This window comes from Heptranchias perlo, chromosome 4 (assembly GCF_035084215.1).
Source record: "Heptranchias perlo isolate sHepPer1 chromosome 4, sHepPer1.hap1, whole genome shotgun sequence".
NCBI lineage: Eukaryota > Metazoa > Chordata > Chondrichthyes > Hexanchiformes > Hexanchidae > Heptranchias > Heptranchias perlo.
This window is the reverse complement of record NC_090328.1, coordinates 34,761,884-34,782,992: the sequence shown is the minus strand read 5'-3', so window position 1 is coordinate 34,782,992 and position 21,109 is coordinate 34,761,884. Positions and strand designations below refer to the sequence as shown.

The window sequence follows — 21,109 nt, the reverse complement described above, 5'->3', positions numbered from 1 at the left end:
ACTTCCCTCTAACAGCACTCTGCCCTTGTCAAAAGGTTCGAAGCAAACACCAAACACTGGTGCTTCAGAATTACTGCAAAATAACTGACGTAAAATTGAATTACAAATATCTGCAATGAGTGGCGCACTGGAAGAGCACCTGCGAGAGTATTATGGAAAATACGTTAAGAAGGACCCAGGTGAAGTGGATAAGAAAAACACTATACAGTCGGTGCTAAAAAAACTTCTTGAGTTTATTCACAGCCGGGACGAGTTGTTTGCAGATTACTTTATCCAGGTTGGGAGTATCGCAGATGGAACCAAAGCGGAGTCAGTGGATGAACTTGATGTGCTCGTTCCCTTACGAAAGGACAAACTCCAGGTTATTCCAGTTGATTCAAATTTGAATATATTTACAATTGATGAGTATGTTGGTGGGTCGTGGAGGTGCCTTTCTCATGATGAAACCATCTCGAAACTGTTTGAGTTGGTAAATGAATATAAAGAAATTTACTACAAGGATGATCTTCAATTTAAAGGTAAAAACATACATAACTTTGGTTAAAAGTTTTTAGATAATCAGTTTGAACTTTTAACAGGTAAAAATATCTCGACTGATCCAAACGATGTTAGATTTTTCTATTTCCTTAAAACCAGTTGTTGATATTCAGTCATTATTTACATGAAGCAACATATTTATTACTAAGTCTGGATAGTATCGTGAATAAACTCTTTCCAAGTTTAAGATTTTAACTGCTGATTTGCCTGCTCCCCGAATATTATCTCACTCGCTGTCTTGGCCTCGAATTGTTCAAGATTCAGGAGCCCGGAGGGAGGGAAGGGAAGGAGTGAGCCCAGTGTAGTGCCAAGTAAATGGGGTAAAACCCTCAATAACAGCAAGAAGGTGGACCTTATAGTTAGAACTATATTTATATTCCACCCCCGTGTTAGTATCTCCGGCTACTGACACACGGGTCTTACCCAGTTGGAGGGGAATCTAAATCAAACTTGCCAGATTCGCTAAGGTCAGCCAGATGGGAAACCCGGCCAAAAAAAAAGCACAAACCAAATGTAAAATCAAGGACTGGTTAAGTTAAAATAGGAAATAATGACAATCCAGCACTCTGGAACAAAAGTATTCCATGTCATAGATACAGGTGTGTATCTATGTAGGCCCAATGCTGTGTTGCGTTCCTAATCTCAGCTAAACTTGTTAAATCTCGCTAAACTTATATAGAACCTTGGTTAGACTACATTTGGAGTATTGTGCACAGTTCTGGTCTCCATATTATAAAGAGGATATGGAGGCATTGGAGAGGGTGCAAAAAAAGATTCACAAGGATGATACCAGAACTGAGAGGATGTACTTATTAGGATAGGCTTAACAGGCTGGGGCTCTTTTCTCTAGAAAAGAGAAGGCTGAGGAGTGTCCTGATAGAGGTCTTTAAGATAATGAAAGGGTTTGATAGGGTAGACGTGGAGAAAATATTTCCACGTGTGGGAGAGTCCAAAACCAGAGGTCATATTTATATGATAGTCTCTAATAAATCCATTAGGGAACTCAGGAGAAACGTCTTTACCCAAAGAGTGGTAAGAATGTGGAACATGCTACCACAAGGAGTAGTTGAGGCAAATAGCATAGATACATTTAAGGGGAAGCTAGATAATCACATGAGGGAGAAAGGAATAGAAGGGTATGCTGATAGGGTTAGATTAAGTAAGGACAGAAGCATAGAACGCATTGCGATCTGAGTGGGATCGTGAGAATTTGGTGAGAGTGGGTCTCTGTAGTAAAGTAGTGGATGAATTGAAATTAAAATTTAGTTTAAAATTTAACTTAGAACTTTAAAAGTTAGCTAATGGTTAACAGAAACTGCAAGTCAGTAGTGATAGCAGTTGACAGTCAATCAGCTGTAAGTGATTGCCTGAATAGAGGGTAATTACTGTGAGCTGGAAGCTGATTGAGCAGTTGTAACTGGTGTTCTCAAAAGGTAGTATAAAGTAGAAGGTTATCTACTGAAGCATAGAATGCATTGTGAATGGTGTGGGTGTGAACGTGAACAGTAACTAAATTAATAATTGAGTTCCTAAAGGGAGTTTAGAAAGAAAAGGTTTCTAAATATAATGGATGGGCAGCTGAGACCCAGTGCCTGCAATTTCTGTGCTATGTGAGAACTTCAGGATGCTTCATGTGTCCTGAAGGGCCACATGTGCTGGAAATATCTCCAGTTGCTCAAGCTCAAGCTGAGGGTTTCTGAGCATTCCAAGAGGTGGTCACCCTGCAGCCACAGAGAGGTCAGGATAGCAAGTGGATGGCCATCTGAAAAGGTAGGAAGAGGCAGGCAGTGCAGGAATCTTCTGGGTGTGTGGCACTCTCAAACTGGTGAGGGTGATGACACTTTGAAGGAGTGCAGTCCTAAGCATAGCACCATGAGGCAAAGGACTGCACAGGGAGGCATAGTGAAGTGTAGAAATGCATAGTCATAGGGGATTTGATAGTTAGGGGGACAGGCAGGTGTTTCTGTGACCGTCGATGTGAGTCCTGCATGGTGTTGTTTCCTGGTGCTGGGGTAAAGGACATTCTGTGGGGGTAAGGGGAACAGCCAGAAGTCGTGATCCATGTGGGTATCAATGACGTAGGAAAGGCAGGGGATGAAGTCCTGCGGTCAGAGTTTCAGGAACTAGGGAGGAAGTTAAAAAGCAGGACCTCAAGGGTAATTATCTCTGGATTACTCCCAGTGCCATGTGCTAGTGAGTACAGAAATAGGAACATAAGGTAGGTTAATGCATAACTAGAGACATGGTGCAAGAGAGAGTGCTTCAGATTCTTGGGGCATTGGGACCAGTTCTGGGCAGGGGGGACCAATTTAAGATCTATGGGTTGCACCTCAACAGAGCTGGGACCAATGTCCTCCTGGGGAGATTCACTAGAGATGTGGGAGGGTTTAAACTAATTTGGCAGGGGGATGGACACCAGGATGTAGCATTAGAAAAGAGGAACAAGGTGCACAAAGGATTGGGAGAGACAGATAGCCCTAGAGTAAGAAATAGTACAGTATTAGGCAGAATCAAACTAAGAGAATATGAGACAGTTTAAGATAAGTTTAGAGTGCATGTGTGTAAATGCATGAAGTGTGGTAAATAAGGTTGATGAGCTGCAAGTGCAAATAGTCACATGGGAATATGATGTAGTGGTGTATACAGAGGCCTGGCTCAAAAAAGGGCAAGACTGGGTACTAAATATTTCTAGATACAAGGTGTTCAGGAAAGAAAAGGAGGGGGTGGGTGGCAATATTGATTAAGGAGAATATTGCAGTGCTGGAGAGAGAGGATTTCCTTGAAGGGTAAAAGACAGAATCTATTTGGTTAGAATTAAGAAACAATAGAGATGCCATTACACTACTGGGTGTATTCTATAGGCCATCAACAAGTGGGAAGGAGATAGAGGAGCAAATTTGCAGGGAAATTACACAGGTGTAAGAACTATAGAGGTAATGATAATGGGGGACTTCAACTATTCTAACATGAGACTGGAATAGTAATAGTGTAAAGGGCAAAGAGTGGGGGGGGAATTTCATGTGTGTTCAGGAGAACTGTCTTGATAAGTATGTTTCTGGCCCAACGAGGAAGGAGGTATTGCTGGATCTGGTTCTGGGGAATGAAATGGAGAAAGTGTCAATGGGGGAACATTTAGGGAACAGTGATCATAGTATCATAAGGTTTAGATTAGTTATGAAAAAGAACAAGGAGCAATCTAGAATAAAAATACTTAATTAGAGGAGTGCCAATTTCATGTGGGTTGAGAACGGATCTGGCCTGGGTAAATTGGAATCAAAGATTGGCAGGCAAAACTGTGATCGAACAATGGGTGGCCTTTAAAGAGGAGATGGTTCGGGTGCAGACTAAGTACATTCTCACAAGGGGGAGAGGTAGAGCAACCAAAACCAGATGACAAGAGCTAGAGAATAAGATGAAGCAGAAAAAGGGAGCATATGGCAGATGTCAGGTTGACAATACAAGTGAGAACCAGGCTGAATATAGAAAGTACAGAGAAGTGAAAAAGGAAATGAGGGGCAAAGAGAGAGTATGAGAATAGACTGGCAGCTAACATAAAAAGGAATCCAAAAGTCTTCTATGGGCATATAAATCATAAACAGTAGTGAAAGGAGGGGTGGGGCCGATTAGGGACCAAAAAGGAGATCTGCACATGAAGGCAGAGGGCATGGCCGAGGTACTAAATGAGTAGTTTGCATCTGTCTTTACCAAGGAAGAAGATGCTGCCAAAGTCACAGTAAAAGAGGAGGTAGTTAAGATACTGGATGAGCTAAAAATTGATAAAGGAGGTACTAGAAAGACTAGCTGTACTCAAAGTTGCTAAGTCACCTGGTCTGGATGGGATGTATCCTAGGTCGCTGAGGGAAGTAAGGGTGGAAATTGCAGAGGTGCTGGCCATAGTCTTCCAATCCTCCTTAGATATGGGGGTGGTGCCAGAGGAGTGGAGAATTGCAAATGTTACACCCTTGTTCAAAAAAGGTGTAAGGATAAACCCAGCAACTACAGGCCAGTCAGTTTAACCTCAGTGGTGGAGAAGGCTTCAGAAACGATAATCCGGGACAAAATTGATGGTCACTTGGACCAGTGTGGATTAATGAAGGCATGCCAACGTGGATTTGTTAAAAGCCAATCGTGTTTGACTAACTTAATTGAGTTTTTTGATGAGGGCAATGCAGTTGATGTGTATATGGACTTTCAAAAGGTGTTTGATAAAGTGCCACATTCCATGGGCTTGTCAGCAAAACTGAAGCCCATGGAATAAAATGGGCAGTGGCAGCTTGAATATGAAATTGGCTAAATGACAGGAAACAGAGAGTAGTGGTGAACAGTTGTTTTTCAGACTAGAGGAAAGTATTCAGTGGTATTCCCCAGCGTCCGTACTAGGACCACTGCTTTTTTTGATACATATTAATGACTTGGACTTGGGTATACAGGGCACAATTTCAAAATTTGCAGATGTCACAAAACTTGGAAGTGTAGTAAACAGTGAGGAGGATAGTAATAGACTTCAAGAGGACATAGACAGGCTGGTGGAATGGGCGGACACAAAGCAGATAAAATTTAATGCAGAGAAGTGCGAAGTGATACACTTTGGCAGGAAGAATGAGGAGAAGCAATATAAACTAAACGATGCAGTTCTAAAGGGGGTGCAGGAACAGAGACCTAGGGGTATATGTGCACAAATCTTTGAAGGTGGCAGGACAGGTTGAGAAAGTGGTTTAAAAAAGCCTATGGGATCCTGGGCTTTATAGAGGCATAGAGTACAAAAGCAAGGAAGTTATGTTGAACATTTATAAAACACTGGTTCGACCACAGCTGGAGTATTTTGTCCAATTCTGGGCACCGCAGTTTAGGAAGGATGTGAAGGCCTTAGAAAGGGCGCAGAAAGGATTTACTAGAATGATTCCAGGGATGAGGGACTTCAGTAATGTAGATAGACTGGAAAAGCTGGGGTTATTCTCCTTAGAGCAGAGAAGGTTAAGAGGAGATTTGATAGAAGGGTTCAAAATCATGAAGGATTTAGATAAAGTAAATAAAGAGAAACTGTTCCCATTGGCAGAAGGGTTGAGAACCAGAGGACACAGATTTAAGGTGATTGGCAAAAGAACCAAAGGCGACATGAGGAAAGACTTTTTTTATATAGCGAGTAGTTAGGATCAGGAATGCGCTGCCTGAAAAGATGGTGGAAGCAGATTCAATCGTGGCTTTCAAAAAGGAATTGGCTAAATAGTTGTAGGGAAAAATTTTGCAGGGCTATGGGGAAGAGTGGGGGAATGGGACTTAATGGATTGCTCTTACAAAGAGCCGGCACGGGCTTGATGGGCCGAATGGCCTCCATCTATGTTGTAACCACTCTATGATTATGATTCTAGGAGCCTCATGTGGAGCATAAACACCAACATAGACCAGTTGGGCCGAATGGCCTGTTTCTGTGCTGTAGATTCAATGTAACTTGATTGGCAAGTAATTAGTATCCGTAGAGGAAAAAGTACTTGAGAAACTAATGGGACTAATAGCCGATAAATCCCCTGGACCTGATGGCCTACATCTGAGGGTTCTAAAAGAGGTGGCTGCAGAGATAGTGGATGCATTGGTTATGATCTTCCAAAATTCCCTAGATTCTAGATCGGTCCCAGCGGATTGGAAGGTAACAAATGTAACCCCACTATTCAAGAAAGGAAGGAGAGAGAAAACAGGGAACTACAGGCCAGTTAGCATGACATCAGTCATCGGGAAAATGCTGGAATCCATGATTAAGGAAGTGGTAACAGGGCACTTAGAACATCAAAATATGATTAGGCAGAGTCAACATGTTTTAATGAAAAGGAAATCGTGTTTGACAAATCTTAGTTTTTTGAGGTTTTAACTAGCAGGGTAGATAAAGGGGAACCAGTGGATGTAGTATATTTGGATTTTCAAAAGGCATTCGATAAGGTGCCACATAAAAGGCTGTTGCGCAAGAAAAGGGCTCATGGGGGTTGGGGGTAACATTAGCATGGTTAGAGGATTGGTTAATGGACAGAAAACAGAGTAGGGATAAACAGGTCATTTTCAGGTTGGCGCAAGGATTGGTGCTTGGGCCTCAGCTATTTACAATCTATATTAATGATTTAGATGAAGGGACCGAGTAATGTATCCAAGTTTGCTGACAATACAAAGCTAGGTGGGAAAGTAAGCTGTGAGGAGGAGGCAAAGAATCTGCAAAGGGATATAGGCAAGAAAGTGGCGGAATATTTAAAGCTTTGGTAAGACTTCACCTGGAGTACTGCGTACAGTTTTGGTCTCCTTATCTAAGGAAGGATTTACTTGCCTTCGAGGCAGTGCAACAAAAGTTCATTAGATTAATTCCTGGGATGAGCGGGTTGTCCTATGAGGTTGAGTAGAATGGGCCTATACTCTCTGGAGTTTAGAAGAATGAGAGGTGATCTCAATGAAACATAAGATTCTGAGGGGCCTTGACCGGGTAGATGCTGAAAGGTTGTTTCCCCTGGCTGGAGAGTCACCGGCTAAGGGGTCTGCCATTTAAGACTGAGATGAGGAGACATTTCTTCACTCAGAGGGTTGTGAATCTTTGGAATTCTCTACCCCAGAGGGCTGTGGATGCTGAGTTGTTGAGTATATTAAAGGCTGAGATAGTTAGATTTTTGGACTCTAGGGGAATCAAGGGATACAGCGATCAGGCAGGAAAATGGAGTTGAGGTCGAAGATCAGCCGTGATCTGACTGAATGAATGGCAGAGCAGGGTCGAGGGGCCATATGGCCTACTCCTGCTCCTATATCTTATGTTCTTATTTAAACTGCTGCGGATACGTATTTAGTTGACACCAGGAATCTCCTCACAGAAGGGAGAGAAAATAAAATGGCGAGTGACCCTAGAGATAGTCTAAGCTAATTTCTAGTTCCCAGCTCAGAGTAGCATAGGTTGTCAGCTTGCCTGCCCTCTTGGCCGCCGTTGTGTGGTTTAGTGAAACCAAGAAGGCTTATGGAAAGACTAGAGAGAGGGAAAAAAATATGATTGAGATTGCCAGGAGCTATTATTCAGATGTTAATCTGTTTTGAGTGGGTGAAATTTCTTATCATGCTTAGACTCATTGGTCAAAGTATAACTCTAAGCACAGGCTGGAATTTATAGCTGTGAAGCTTAATTGTGCAATGTTACTGACTGGAAAAACAGGTCTTCCAAGAATAATAAAACTAACTTTTTCTCAGAATCAGAAGTAAATGAAAAGCAGCTGGATGTCTTCCATATTAGGATATTTCCAATGTTCCCAGCAGCTGAGAAACCAACATGTTCCACATTGCACTCAATCATTAGTAGGCAGGTAACAAGTGAAAGGTAGATTGACTGACTGTCTTCAAAGAAATTGGGGTGAATTATGTAGATAGCTTGAGATATGGCAGATGGCTTTTAACGTAGATGAATGCAGGGTAATTCATATAGAAAGAACTTGCATTTACATAGCGCCTTTCACAACCTCAGGATATCCTAAAGCACTTTACAGCCAATTAAGTACTTTTGAAGTGTAGTCATTGTTGTCATATAGGAAGCACGGCTGCCAATTTGCGCACAGCAAGCCCCCACAAACAGCAATTAAATAAATGACCAGATCATATGTTTTAGGTGCTGGTTGAGGGATAAATGTTGGCCAGGACACCAGCGAACTCTCCTACTCTTCTTCAAATAGTACCATGGGATTTTTTACATCCACCTGAGAAGGCAGATGGGGGTCTCGGTTTAACATCTCAGCCAAAAGACGGCATCTTTGACAGCGCAGTACTCCTTCAGCCTAGATTATGTGCTTAAGTCTCTGGAGTGGGGCTTGAACCCACAACCTTCTGCCTCAGAGGCAAGAGTGGTACCACTGAGCCAAGACCAACATCCAAACAGATGGTAATAAACATGCAGACAACATGGAAAAGTACTAGTTTAGATAAGCCAGTAAGAATTGTGGGATTGCATAAGTCCAACATTTCTGGGAGGCATCATGTACCTCCCCTTAAAGGGTCAACACCAAAACAAAAATTACAGGGTGGGAGATGGCCCAACTAAACCAGTCATAACATGAAAGAGTGCTATTTTGTAATAGGCTGGCGGGGCTTTGGAATTAGTTTAGCTCAACCTCACTGGGATAAAACAGATGTCTCCTTATATAAGACCATAAGTGATAGGAGTAGGCCATTCGGCCCCTCGAACCTGCTCTGCCATTCAATGAGATCGTGGCTGATCTGATTTTTACCTCAACTCTACTTTCCCGCCTTTCCCCCATATTCATTGATTCGCTTGCTGATCAAAAATTTGTCTAACTCAGCCTTGAATGTATTTGATGACTCAGCCTCCACAGCTTTTTGGGGTAAAGAATTCCAAAGATGCTCGACCCTCTGGGAGAAGAAATTCTTCCTCATTTCCATCTTAAACGGGCAACCCCTTATTATAAGGAGGGATGGTCCACCTAAACTAGTTTAAACCCCAAAAAAGGAAACAAAATTTATGTAAAGTAACAAAATTAAATCAAAACAGTAAAGTCAGAGCTAATCAACACAAAAAATTAATGCAGTGCCCTCTGGTTGTCTTCCCTTAATTTTGTGACAGCTTTAACAAATTAGAAATCAACAGTTATTCAGTATTAGAGATAGAAAACCCATCATATTCTGGTTTCTGACGTATGGTCAGATAATAATGGTTCCTGATGATCACCACAGCAGAATGGCAGACAGGTAAGTTTTTAACTAATCCGCAGATATTTTGAAAGCTACCATCGTGTATTTGTTGTGACATTTGTCCCAATTTAAAGGGAGTTCATTTTCAGCTTTGCCATTAGATGTATTGTATCTAATGTATTACTATCCACTATCTCATGTATTTAACTAATAATGAACTTGTACTTATAGTTAGGAAAAAGAAGATTACAGCTGCAGCTTTGTGTCTGACTATCGACTGGATAAAAATTGACATTGTGCTTTGCATTGAAAGTGCCCTTTGGTTCTCAAATATGAAATGGCCTTATCCAAGCTGGCTGAATGGCCAGTCCAAATGGCTGAACCATGAACAACAAGAATATGTCAAAGGCATGGGGATAGACATGACATGTCAGGGAATACATTGGAGGTAAAAAAAAATTATGTAATGTATTTGCCACATTAAATATTTGTTTAATTGAACTGAACATGGAAATCAGTGTTAGAATGGTTACTAGGATTTCAGAAAAACACAGCAGCAGGTATATAAAATTTACTCAGTCACCTTCTGTGTGCACTTTTTCACGAGAATTTCAATAAAAGATAGATGAGTGTGAGAAGTTTTTGTTCTATGTCCACTTGAACTGTGAAAAGCACCCAGTGGAAGGATTATAGATTTTGTGCTTCCAAATGTAGACTATCTCTAGAGAGAGTATTTTGAGCTGTATAACACCAGTGTGAAACAATAGTAGTTACAGATCTGTTACTGGTGGTGATAGTGGTGTGATTAATTTGAGTTAATGTTAAAAGTATCACACAAGAAGCATTTCACAACATTAAATCAAAGTGGCTTAAATGCAGTTTTTCCTATAAATGTATAGGTGCTAATGTGCTAAGTACTATTGGTAATAGTACAATAATAACAACTTGCATTTAATGTAGAAAAATACCCCAAGGCATAGAAAAATATCCCAGAGGGTGTCCCCAGAAATGTCGTTCTCGGCTGTTTCAGAAAGGTGGCCGAAATCTTAAATAATAGGTATCCACAAGGAAGAAAAGACTGTCCAAGAATGAGAATTGTCTTAGTAAAATAGGAGGTACTTTCTTTTTGAGGAGCAAAATATACAGAAACTCCTCCTTCTTTAAGTCACTTCACTTCAGTAGATCACTGACTGGCATGCCACTGGGAGAGGGAAAGCCGGAAAGCCTAGGTATTTAAGAACATAAGAACATAAGAAATAGGAGCAGGAGTAGGCCAATCGGCCCCTCGAGCCTGCTCCGCCATTCAATAAGATCATGGCTGATCTGGTCCTAACCTCAAATCTAAAATCATGTCCAATTTCCTGCCCGCTCCCCGTAACCCCGAATTCCCTTTACTTCTAGGAAACTGCCTATTTCTGTTTTAAATTTATTTAATGATGTAGCTTCCACAGCTTCCTGGGGCAGCAAATTCCACAGACCTACCACCCTCTGAGTGAAGAAGTTTCTCCTCATCTCCGTTTTGAAAGAGCAGCCCCTTATTCTAAGATTATGCCCCCTCATTCTAGTTTCACCCATCCTTGGGAACATCCTTACCGCATCCACCCGATCAAGCCCCTTCACAATCTTATATGTTTCAATAAGATCGCCTCTCATTCTTCTGAACTCCAATGAGTAGAGTCCCAATCTGCTCAACCTCTCCTCATATGTCCGCCCCCTCATCCCCGGGATTAACCGAGTGAACCTTCTTTGTACTGCCTCGAGAGCAAGTATGTCTTTTCTTAAGTATGGAGACCAAAACTGTATGCAGTATTCCAGGTGCGGTCTCACCAATACCTTATATAACTGCAGCAATACCTCTCTGTTTTTATATTCTATCCCCCTAGCAATAAAAGCCAACATTCCGTTGGCCTTCTTGATCACCTGCATACTAACCTTTTGATTTTCTTGCACTAGGACCCCCAGATCCCTTTGTACTGCAGTACTTTCCAGTTTCTCGCCATTGAGATAATAACTTGCTCTCCAATTTTTCCTGCCAAAGTGCATAACCTCACATTTTCCAACATTGTATTGCATCTGCCAAATCTCCGCCCACTCACCCAGCCTGTCTATATCCCCTTGTAGGTTTTTTATGTCCTCCTCACTCTCCACTTTCCCTCCCATCTTTGTATCATCTGCAAACTTTGATATATTACACTTGGTCCCCTCCTCCAAATCGTTAATATAGATTGTAAAGAGTTGGGGACCCAGCACCGACCCCTGCGGAACACCACTGGCTACTGGTTGCCAGTCCGAGAATGTACCATTTATCCCAACTCTCTGCTTCCTGTTAGATAACCAATCCTCCACCCATGCCAGAATATTACCCCCAATCCAGTGATTCTTTATCTTGAGCAATAATCTTTTATGTGGCACCTTGTCGAATGCCTTCTGGAAGTCTAAATACACTACATCCACTGGTTCCCCTTTATCCACTCTGTACGTTATATCCTCAAAGAACTCAAGCAAATTTGTCAGACATGACTTCCCCTTCGTAAAACCATGCTGACTTTAATATGACTCTTTAGCTTGACACCTCTGCAGCCTATGGCACAGTAGACCACACCATCCTGCTCCACCTCTCCTCTTATCCAGCTTTGTGGGACTGCCCTCATTTGGTTCTACACTTTACTATCTGATCGTAGCTTAAGCATCTTCAGCAATGGCTACTCTTTTTGCCCTCACACCATTACCTTCAGATTCTCCCAAGGAGACCCCCTCTTCCTCACCTACATGTTGCTCCTTAGCAACATCTACTGCAGACATGGAGTCAGCTTACACATGTATGCTGATGACACTCAGCCCTATCTCTCCATCGTCTCTCTCAACCCTTCCACTGCCTCTGTGTTGTCAGCCTGTTTGTCCGACACCCAGTCTTAGATGAGTTGCGATTTCCTCCAGCTGAGCATTGGGAAGTCTGAAGCCATCGTCTTTGGCCCACATCACAAACCCAATACCATAGCCACCAATTCCACCCTGTCCCCGACCACTGTCTCAGGCTCAACCAAACTGTTTGCAACTTTGATGGTCTATTCAACCCCAAGATGAGCTTCCAACACCATATTTTATCCATCAAAAAGACCACCTACTTCCACCTTCCTAACATTGCTCACTTGCCCCGACCTCAGCAGATCTGCCACTGAAACTTTCAACCATGCTTTTCTCACCTCCATCATGACTATTCCAATGCTGGCTGGCCTCCCATCCTCCACCCTCTATAAACTCCAGCTCATCCAAAATTCTGCTGCCCGTATTCTATCCCGCACCAAGTCTTGTTCACTCAACACCCCTGTCCTTGCTGACCTATGTTGGCTCCCAGTCCCCCAATGCCTCAAATTTAAAATTCTGATCCTCATGCTTAAACCTTTCCCTATCTCTAGCTTCCTTGAGCCCTAGAATCCCCTCCTCCCATGAACTCTCCATTCCTACGATTCTGGCCTTGCGCATCCCCTGCCCTTCTTCCCACCATTGGCGGCCATACCTTTAGCCGCCTAGGGTCCATGGTCTGGAATTGCCTCCTTAAACCCCTCTGCCTCTCCACCTCACTTTTCTCCTTTAACACCCTCCTTAAAAGCCACTTCTTTGTCCAAGCTTTTGGTCACACTTCCTGATATTTTCTTCTTTGGCTCAGAATCCATTTTTGATTACGTCTCCGTGAAACCCTTTCAGATGTTGTTCTACATTAGGGTGCTATAGAAATGCAAGTTGTTGTTGACTCTTTAGCTTAATGTTAACCTTTTATGTGCAGGTGATGAACACATTCTGAGTCTCTCCTTGTGACTACAGCTATTAGAGGTTGATTAATGCTGCAATTACAGAACAAAATTTTGTGAAGTTACTCAGTAAACAGGACCAGAGTTGCTGTAATTTATAACCAGATGATGCAAGAGGGAAAAATTATGGCTATGCATTATTGTTTTTAAAGGCCTTCCTTCTCAAGGATCGATGCCTTTTTACTTGGGAAAATAGATAGCAAAGGTGGCAATTGTAAAAAGGCCTTCAAAATCTTTAAATCACTCAATAGCTATGATTGGACTGTGGATCAACTATGCGAAGGCTATCTAGGAAAGAGCCGACCTTTTCTCGGGTCCTTCATGATGAAGGTAGGTTTTTCAATTATAATCTAAATAAATTAACGTCATTAGCTTAATCAAAGTCTCACTGTTTCTCTCCTTTGCAGTTTCTCTATTTCCATACTAGGGAAAAGTATCCAGAACCCCAGCACTGGGACTCGCTGGCAAAATCATTTTGCAACTTTTTGGATGTTTTAAAGCACTGCTGCAACGAGAAGCGCCTGGATCACTATTATCAAGCTAACGTCAACCTTTTTGAACGTGTTGCTGATAAAACCTACCTATGGTTGCAAGAAAAAATCCGCAATGTTCTAGAAGACCCAGAAACAGAGCTTGTATAATCTGTTTGGAAGAGGGGAAAAAAACACATTGTGGTTTTAATCAAGGACCAGGATATTTCTTTTGGAATGTGTACCTGGAATTTCCGCAGGGTTTCTCTCAATCATCCACCATAATTTAAGTAAAAATGCTAGAGAAATGGCGTATATGGCCGAAGTTACGGTGAATAATTGGGAGATCCCCCGCAGAAATTTATCACCTAAACCCTAATGGTGCCAATATGTATAATGCGCACGCACTTTTTTTTTGCATTATACATGCTCTTTCACATACTTATTGTGCAGTTCTTCATTACTGTTTGTATCTCTTAATTTGATACATTGTGTATGAGGTACTCAAATTATTGGGCAAATGGTTCAAATTTCTTCAAGTAAAACTCTACTAACAAAAGTGATAGCAGGACAGCACAACTAAGACCAAACGGAAATTCTGCTCCCTGGCTTTTGTGGTCGATAACATTGTGTATTAATATCCCTGAAACAGAATTGTTAGCAATAGTATGTAACCTTTCTAATTGCAAACATGACAGTGCATAAACAGTTGTAATTTCTAGGACATAGGATTCTATGTGCATAGTTTGAATTGTTTCATCTCTTAAAAGATTTATTATGATAGGGAAGTTTCTGACTTTATTTCATATAATTTCAAAATAACTGAAGTTAAAATGGAAGCTGTCCTCCCTCACCAAGTTTCAAAATGGAGGACATGTTGTCTACAGGAACCAAGTAAGGTTGATTGATCTGAACATTAGTTATGATAAAAACCTCTAGATACATATCAAATTGTGCAATGTCAAAGGCTTTGCAATTACATGAGACTCAGATGGTGTGTAACAAATTGTTAATTATCATTCCATGTAACAATCCCTATGTATTTTGTCATTTGATCCTTGGTAATCATTACCACTGTCTTCAGAGGCCTTTGGGCCGAATAAAAATTGCAGGATTCTCCTATAGTCTTCTAGCAAGAGATATGAATTCCATGAGCAACCTAGGATTTGCCTCACCCACATGCAACATCACTTCCTGAAGGTCTACCAAGAGACAAACCTGACTGTTTCATCCAAAAGTCCAATTGTCTATCAGGTCTTATAAGAAACAGAATTTTTAAAAAGGGTATTTTAATTCTTTGTGGATTGTTTCTATTTTTATTGTGCTGTTTTGTTATCTTGCTGTGTCTTTCTGCTCTTGTACTATTTAACCTGTCAATATATCTGAACAGTAATTGCATCCCACATATCCTCCAGTAATCAGCATACTACTCGTTGCAATCAGGTAGAGTCAACACGGCTTTGTGAAAGGGAAATCGTGTTTGACTAATTTATTAGAGTTCTTTGAGGAAGTAACAAGCAACGTGGATAAAGGGGATCCTGTGGATGTGGTGTACTTGGAATTCCAGAAGGCTTTTGATAAGGTGCCACATCAAAGGCTACTACACAAAATAAAAGCTCATGGTGAAGGAGGTAACATATTAGCATGGATAAAGGATTGGTTAGCCAACAAGAAACAGAGAATAGGCATAAATGGGTCATTTTCAGGTTGGCAAGATATAACAAGTGGAGTGCCACAGGGATCAGTGCTTGGGCCTCAACTATTTACAATCTATATCAATGACTTGGATGAAGGGACTGAATGTATGGTTGCTAAATTTGCTGATGACACAAAGGTAGGTGAACCAAAGGATGTTGTCAATAAGTTATATATTAAGCAATAGAAATCAAAACAAAAAGACACAAAAGCCCACTGCAAGGAGTATTATTTCTATGGTGACACATATCCACATGAGTACAACTGTCCAGCAAAAGGGAAATCATACCAACCCTGTGGTAAAGTAGACCATTTTTCACACTGCTGTCGCTTGCAAAGAAAAAGAATGATAGGAACCAGAAACCTGAGATTAAACCATAAACCATAAAAGCAGAGCAACAAATAAAATGATCAAACTCACCAAATCAGAAACATTACAGGAAATAGCTTATAATGGATCAGCAAAACAGAAATGTCTGTTTCATGTAAAAGAGATAAAAGGATAATAGTGAACTGTGGGTCAATTAAAGTTGTGACAACTGTACTAAGATTGAAGGTGTATCAGGAAACGTGGCAGCCAATTTGCGCACAGCAAGCTCCCATGAACAGCAATTTGATAATGACCAGATAATCTGTTTTAGTGATGTTGGTGGAGGGATAAATATTGGCCAGGACACTGGGATTAATTCCCCTGCTCTCATGCAAGCAGTGTTTGATTCTAGATGCTTGAGAAAGATTATTGATGAATGCAGCTTCATGGAAATGGAGCTGGTTCAAAGTTAATGCTATACAAAAACTCAACTGTTTCCATATGCTTCAATTTCTGTGAAGCTGCATTTATCAATAGTAGACCTATTGAACGAGTTGCTGGCTCGTCCAGTGAGTGCTGATTCACTGCATACCTTCAAAAGAGAGCTGGAGCAATTCCTGGTTAGGGCAGAGATCACAGCTTACAAAAGGTAGGTGGAACACTAAGTAATATAAATCATGGTAAATGTGATCTCCTGGTCTTGTTTTGATCGCCTATGGCAGAGGAATTTTCCGGATCTTTTTTCCCTAAATTGTCCGTGGGTTTTTTATTTGTTTTTTCGCCTGTCCTAGGAGATTACATGGCTGCTGAGGGGTGGGGGGCGGTGTTGTGAATCATGATGCTTAAGGCATCATGGCTATATGGGACAGGCTCGATGGATCAACTAGTCTTTTCCTTTCCATCATTTTCGTACACTCGTACATGCCTCTGAAAATGCTTGGTATATTTATAGCAACAATAAAGACGGAAAAGAGATCCCACAGCCAGTAAAACATACATTATGAGAGAAAATGTTGGGTCTTTTGGAAACCTGCAGGCAGCACAAGAGATACAGTTGCTGAGTATAAGTGATGGAATTAGTAAAGTGAAATAAAATTGCATTGTTAATGAAGAATGCAAGAATACCAAACATCTTGAAAGGCACCAATAAGCTAAGCTGGTGAAATGACAGACTACTACTGCAATGCAGTCTCTGCACAACACTATAGGACACCCCCATTTCCATTTAGAGAGAAAATTGAGAAGCTGAACAAACTGATGAAAAATAAGGTAATTGAAGGTGCAGATGGTCCAACCCCTTGAGATCATTCACAATGGCTGCACCGATACCTTCATTGCCTCACCCTTACCTACCTCTGTAACAACACCAACAACAACTTGCATTTATATAGCACCTTTAACGTATTGAAGCGACCCAAGCCATTTCCACCCCAGGGTACTAAAAGACGTAGGTGAGGAAATTGCAGAAGCTTTAGTCATTATCTTCCAAAGCTTTTTTGATTTGGGAATTGTGCCATTAAATTGGAAATTTGCTAAAGTTACTCTATTATTTAAGAAGGGTGGGAGAGAGAAACTGGATAACTATAGCCCTGTCAGTTTAAGTCAGTTGTGGGGAAGCCACTAGAATATGTCATTAGGGTTAGAGTAACTGAGCGTTTGAACAAATATGAGCTAATCAGAAAGAAAAAAACATTTAAATCGGTGATCAATAGAGTCCAGGAGAAATATATTCCACTAAAAAGCAAGAACAAACTAGCCAGTCATGACACACCATGGATGAATAAAGAAATAAAAGCAAAATTGAAATTAAAGAAAAAGACATTCACTAAGTACATGGACAACAAAGGAGAAGATGACAAAAGGGAATATGAAAAGGTTAGGAAAGAAGTCAAAAAAACAATTAGGAAGGCAAAGAGAAACTATGAAATTAAATTATCAAGGAATATAAAAAGAAACAGTAAAGTATTCTACAGACACATAAATAACAAAAGAAAAATCAGGATAGGGATACAATAAACTCACAGGTAATGACAGCAAAATAGCAGAAATATTGAATAATTACTTTGCCTCAGTATTTAACAGGGAGGTGAACAATGTGGGTATGACATTAGAAGAGAAGATCAAAAAAATATGAAGACATTTAAGATAGAAAGTTGGGGGGGGGGGGGATAATTGATAAACTAATCAAACTTAGAGAGGATAAAATCCCAGGTCCGGATAGATTGCATCCACGCATATTAAAAGAAGTTAGGGAAGAGACAGCAGAGGCACTATTACATATATATAAAAATTCATTAGAAAAGGGAATAGTGCCAGAGGACTAGTGGACAGCTAATGTTGTTCCTATATTTAAAAAGGGAGATGGAACAAGTCCGGGGAACTATAGACCAGTTAGCTTAAGGTCGGTGGTAGGAAAAATAATGGAATCTTTACTCAAAGATGTAATAGAAAACAAATTATTTTTAAACAAATGGGGTAGAGGAGCAAAGGGATCTCAGGTTACAGATGCACATATCACTAAAAGTAGCGACTCTTAATAAGGCCATAAAATGGCAAACCAAGCACTGGGGTTCATTTCTAGAGAGATAGATTTGAAAAGCAGATAAGTTATGTTAGATTTGTATAGAACCTTGTTTAGACCACATTTGGAGGACTGTGCACAGTTATAGTCTCCACATTATAAAAAAGATATAGAGGCATTGGAGAAGGTGCAATAAAGATTCATAAGGATGATACCAGAACTGAGAGCATATACTTATCAGGAAAGACTAAACAGGCTGGGACTCTTTTCTAGAAAAGAGAGGGCTGGGGAGTGACCTGATAGAAGTCTTTAAGATAATGAAAGGGTTTGATAGGGTCGTGTAGAGAAAATGTTTCCACTTGTGGAGGAGCCCAAAACTAGAGATCATCAATATAAGATAGTCACTAATAAATTCATTAGGGAATTCAGGAGAAACTTATTTACTCAAAGAGTGGTAAGAATGTGAAACGCGTTACCACAACAAGTAGTTGAGGCAAATAGCATCGATCCATTTAAGGGGAAGCTAGATAAGCACACAAAGGTGAAAAGAATAGTGGGGTATGCTGATACAGGTAGATGAAGTAGGGATGGAGGAGGCTCGTGTGCAGCATAAACGGCGGTATAGAACAGTTGGGCCGAATGGCCTGTTTCTGTGTTGTAGACTTGATGGGGGAAAAATTCGATAGGGGCCATTTTTGGACATAGGTAGCATGATGCGGTAATACCCCGCGCCCAATGGCCACTGCACAGGCAGGACGCAAGTTTGGATCTACCAGAGCACTTACCTGCAATCAGTGTTCCTTTCCAGGCCTTGCACGTGGAATCAATGCAATTTGCACTTTCCACCACCAGAGGGAACGCAGTCTCTTAAAGGGAGGATGTTTCTTAGAAATCTCTTAAAGGTAGCTGGTACCTGTTATTTGCTGAAAATAACAGTCTACTGTCTACAAAGAGTCTGAATGGCGATCAGACATCGCACAAGTAAAACACAGATGCAGGTCCCATCCCTATGTTTACACACTGATGAGTTATGTTAAAACATTGAATAAAGGTTGCACACTACTAAATCCCACATCCTCCAATCTGCACGCCAGACCTCACCTATCTGCTGATCTGAGTTGGTACCAGGCCTGCGAGAGTGCGTGCTCCAAGGCTCTCTGCTGATGCACTAGAGACCTTGGGTGCAAGAGGTGGACAGAAGGAGGGACATCCTATATCCGCGGTGGGGGGGGGGGGGGGGTGGGGGCAAGAGGCCCTCTAGACATATACTCAAAAGGCAGTGGGAGGCAACGGGGGACGAAGTCAATGCCAGGCGCACAGCATCATGAACATGGATGCAGTGCAGGAAGAAGCTCAATGCTTTGACACGAGTGGTCAAGGTGAGTGAGGTCAACTGTAAAGTGGCGTCTCCTACCAACTGCACCACGCATTACACCCCCCATCACTCACATACCAAAAAACTCTTTCCACCAGTACTCAATTCTTCCAATCAGATGCTTCCTCTGACCCTTACACATTACCATTGTTTCAAGCTGCTCACCCATAACTCACAGGCCACACTCACTGGCAGCTATTCAACAATGACAGGCACATCACCCAGACACAAGTCCCGCTTGCAGGAGAAGGTGGCGCCTATCAAGAGGCAGCAAGTGGCAGTGGCATTTAGCCGCTCGAGCCTGTTCCGCCATTCAATGAGATCATGGTGGACGTGTGACCTAACTCCATATACCCGCCTTAGCCCCATATCCCTTGATTCACAGAAATCTATCAATCTCAGGTTTAACATTCACAAGTTAGCTAGCATCAACTGCCATCTGCAGAAGAGCGTTCCAAACGTCTCCCACCCTTTGCGTGTAGAAGCATTTCCTAACTTCACTCCTGCACGTCCTGGCTCTAAATGTCAGGCTACGTCCCCGCGTACTAGTATTCAAGTCTAGGAGACCTCCAAAAACAGTTACAATTGTCTTGGCAGCCAGAAGCAATAATCCAGCCACTAACCTTTAAATCCTGCATGGTCCCTTTAAAAACCCGGGATGGGGGGATCCTCCTGGCACTCTAAGACACGTTCAGACAATCAGGGTTAAGACTGAGCGTTGAGTTGAGCGTTAAGTCCCAAAATGGTGTCTATCACTTTAAATCAGAATTGCACACTGATTGCAGCCATTTTCTCCCTACTTTACATGATTCCAGCGTTCGTTATCTGCGCCTGCACTAACTCACATACCAAGATGGTGTCTGGCGCACGTCACGCAGGAAACGTGCATGCGCATCCAAAACGCCATCTTGGATGTTGAAGAGGCCATCTAGCGGTGAAACAACGGGCGCTACACGGCCCAATTTAGCCCCCGAAGTAACTCAATGTAGTTCTTTGACATAAAGGTGGCTTCACAAAGTTACGGAGCAACCTTTCCTGCAAAGTGTTGGTGCAGGAGAAGATCCAGTACTTTTAAGAATTTAAAACCTTATCTGCAGACATCGGCAGATATCAAATGTCACAGTGTGGTGACAAGTTGGAGTAAAACTTTGCCCCTCAATGGCTCGGCTTTAACCCATTCAGGTTCATTTGCTATCTTTCAAGACAGTGCATGGGGGGGAGAGGTGGGGATATGAGAGTTACCTGCAAAAGTAATTGCAAGCACTTCTGCCTCTATTGTAAAACCACCAAGCCTGGGCATAGTTTGTTTGTGAAATTGAAATTGATAAGATAAATTGACAGAAGTTGCTATTCAAGCACTCAAAAAGGTTAAATTTACCTGAATTTTAATTACATAGTATTACATAGAATGTACAACACAGAAACAGGCCATTTGGCCCAACAGGTCCATGTCAGTGTTTGTGCTCCACACAAGCCTCCTCCCACCCTTCTTCACCTAACCCCATCAACATATCATTCTATTCCTTTCTCCCTCATGTGTTTATCTAGCTTTCCCTTAAATGAATCCATGCTAGTCACCTCAACTACTCCTTGTGGTAGCGAGTTCCACATTCTAGAGTCTTTCATGCTCTAGAAGGAAGTTTCTCCTGAATGTCCTATTGGATGTCCTATTTATGGCCCCTAGTTCGGGTCTCCCCCGCAAGTGGAAACATCTTCTTTACTTCTAACCTATCAAAC

The 21,109-nt window shown here is 41.6% G+C and overlaps 1 protein-coding gene across 1 annotated transcript; it reads left to right on the top strand.

Moving 5' to 3' along the window:
- On the top strand, nucleotides 1-15,001 carry LOC137320468 (protein mab-21-like 3). Its single transcript, XM_067982165.1, has 4 exons — nucleotides 1-518; nucleotides 9,424-9,640; nucleotides 13,154-13,331; nucleotides 13,409-15,001. The coding sequence occupies exons 1-4, from the start codon at nucleotides 116-118 to the stop codon at nucleotides 13,640-13,642; spliced, it is 1,032 nt and encodes a 343-aa protein (XP_067838266.1). The 5' UTR covers nucleotides 1-115; the 3' UTR covers nucleotides 13,643-15,001.
- The last annotated feature ends 6,108 nt before the right edge of the window (nucleotides 15,002-21,109 follow it).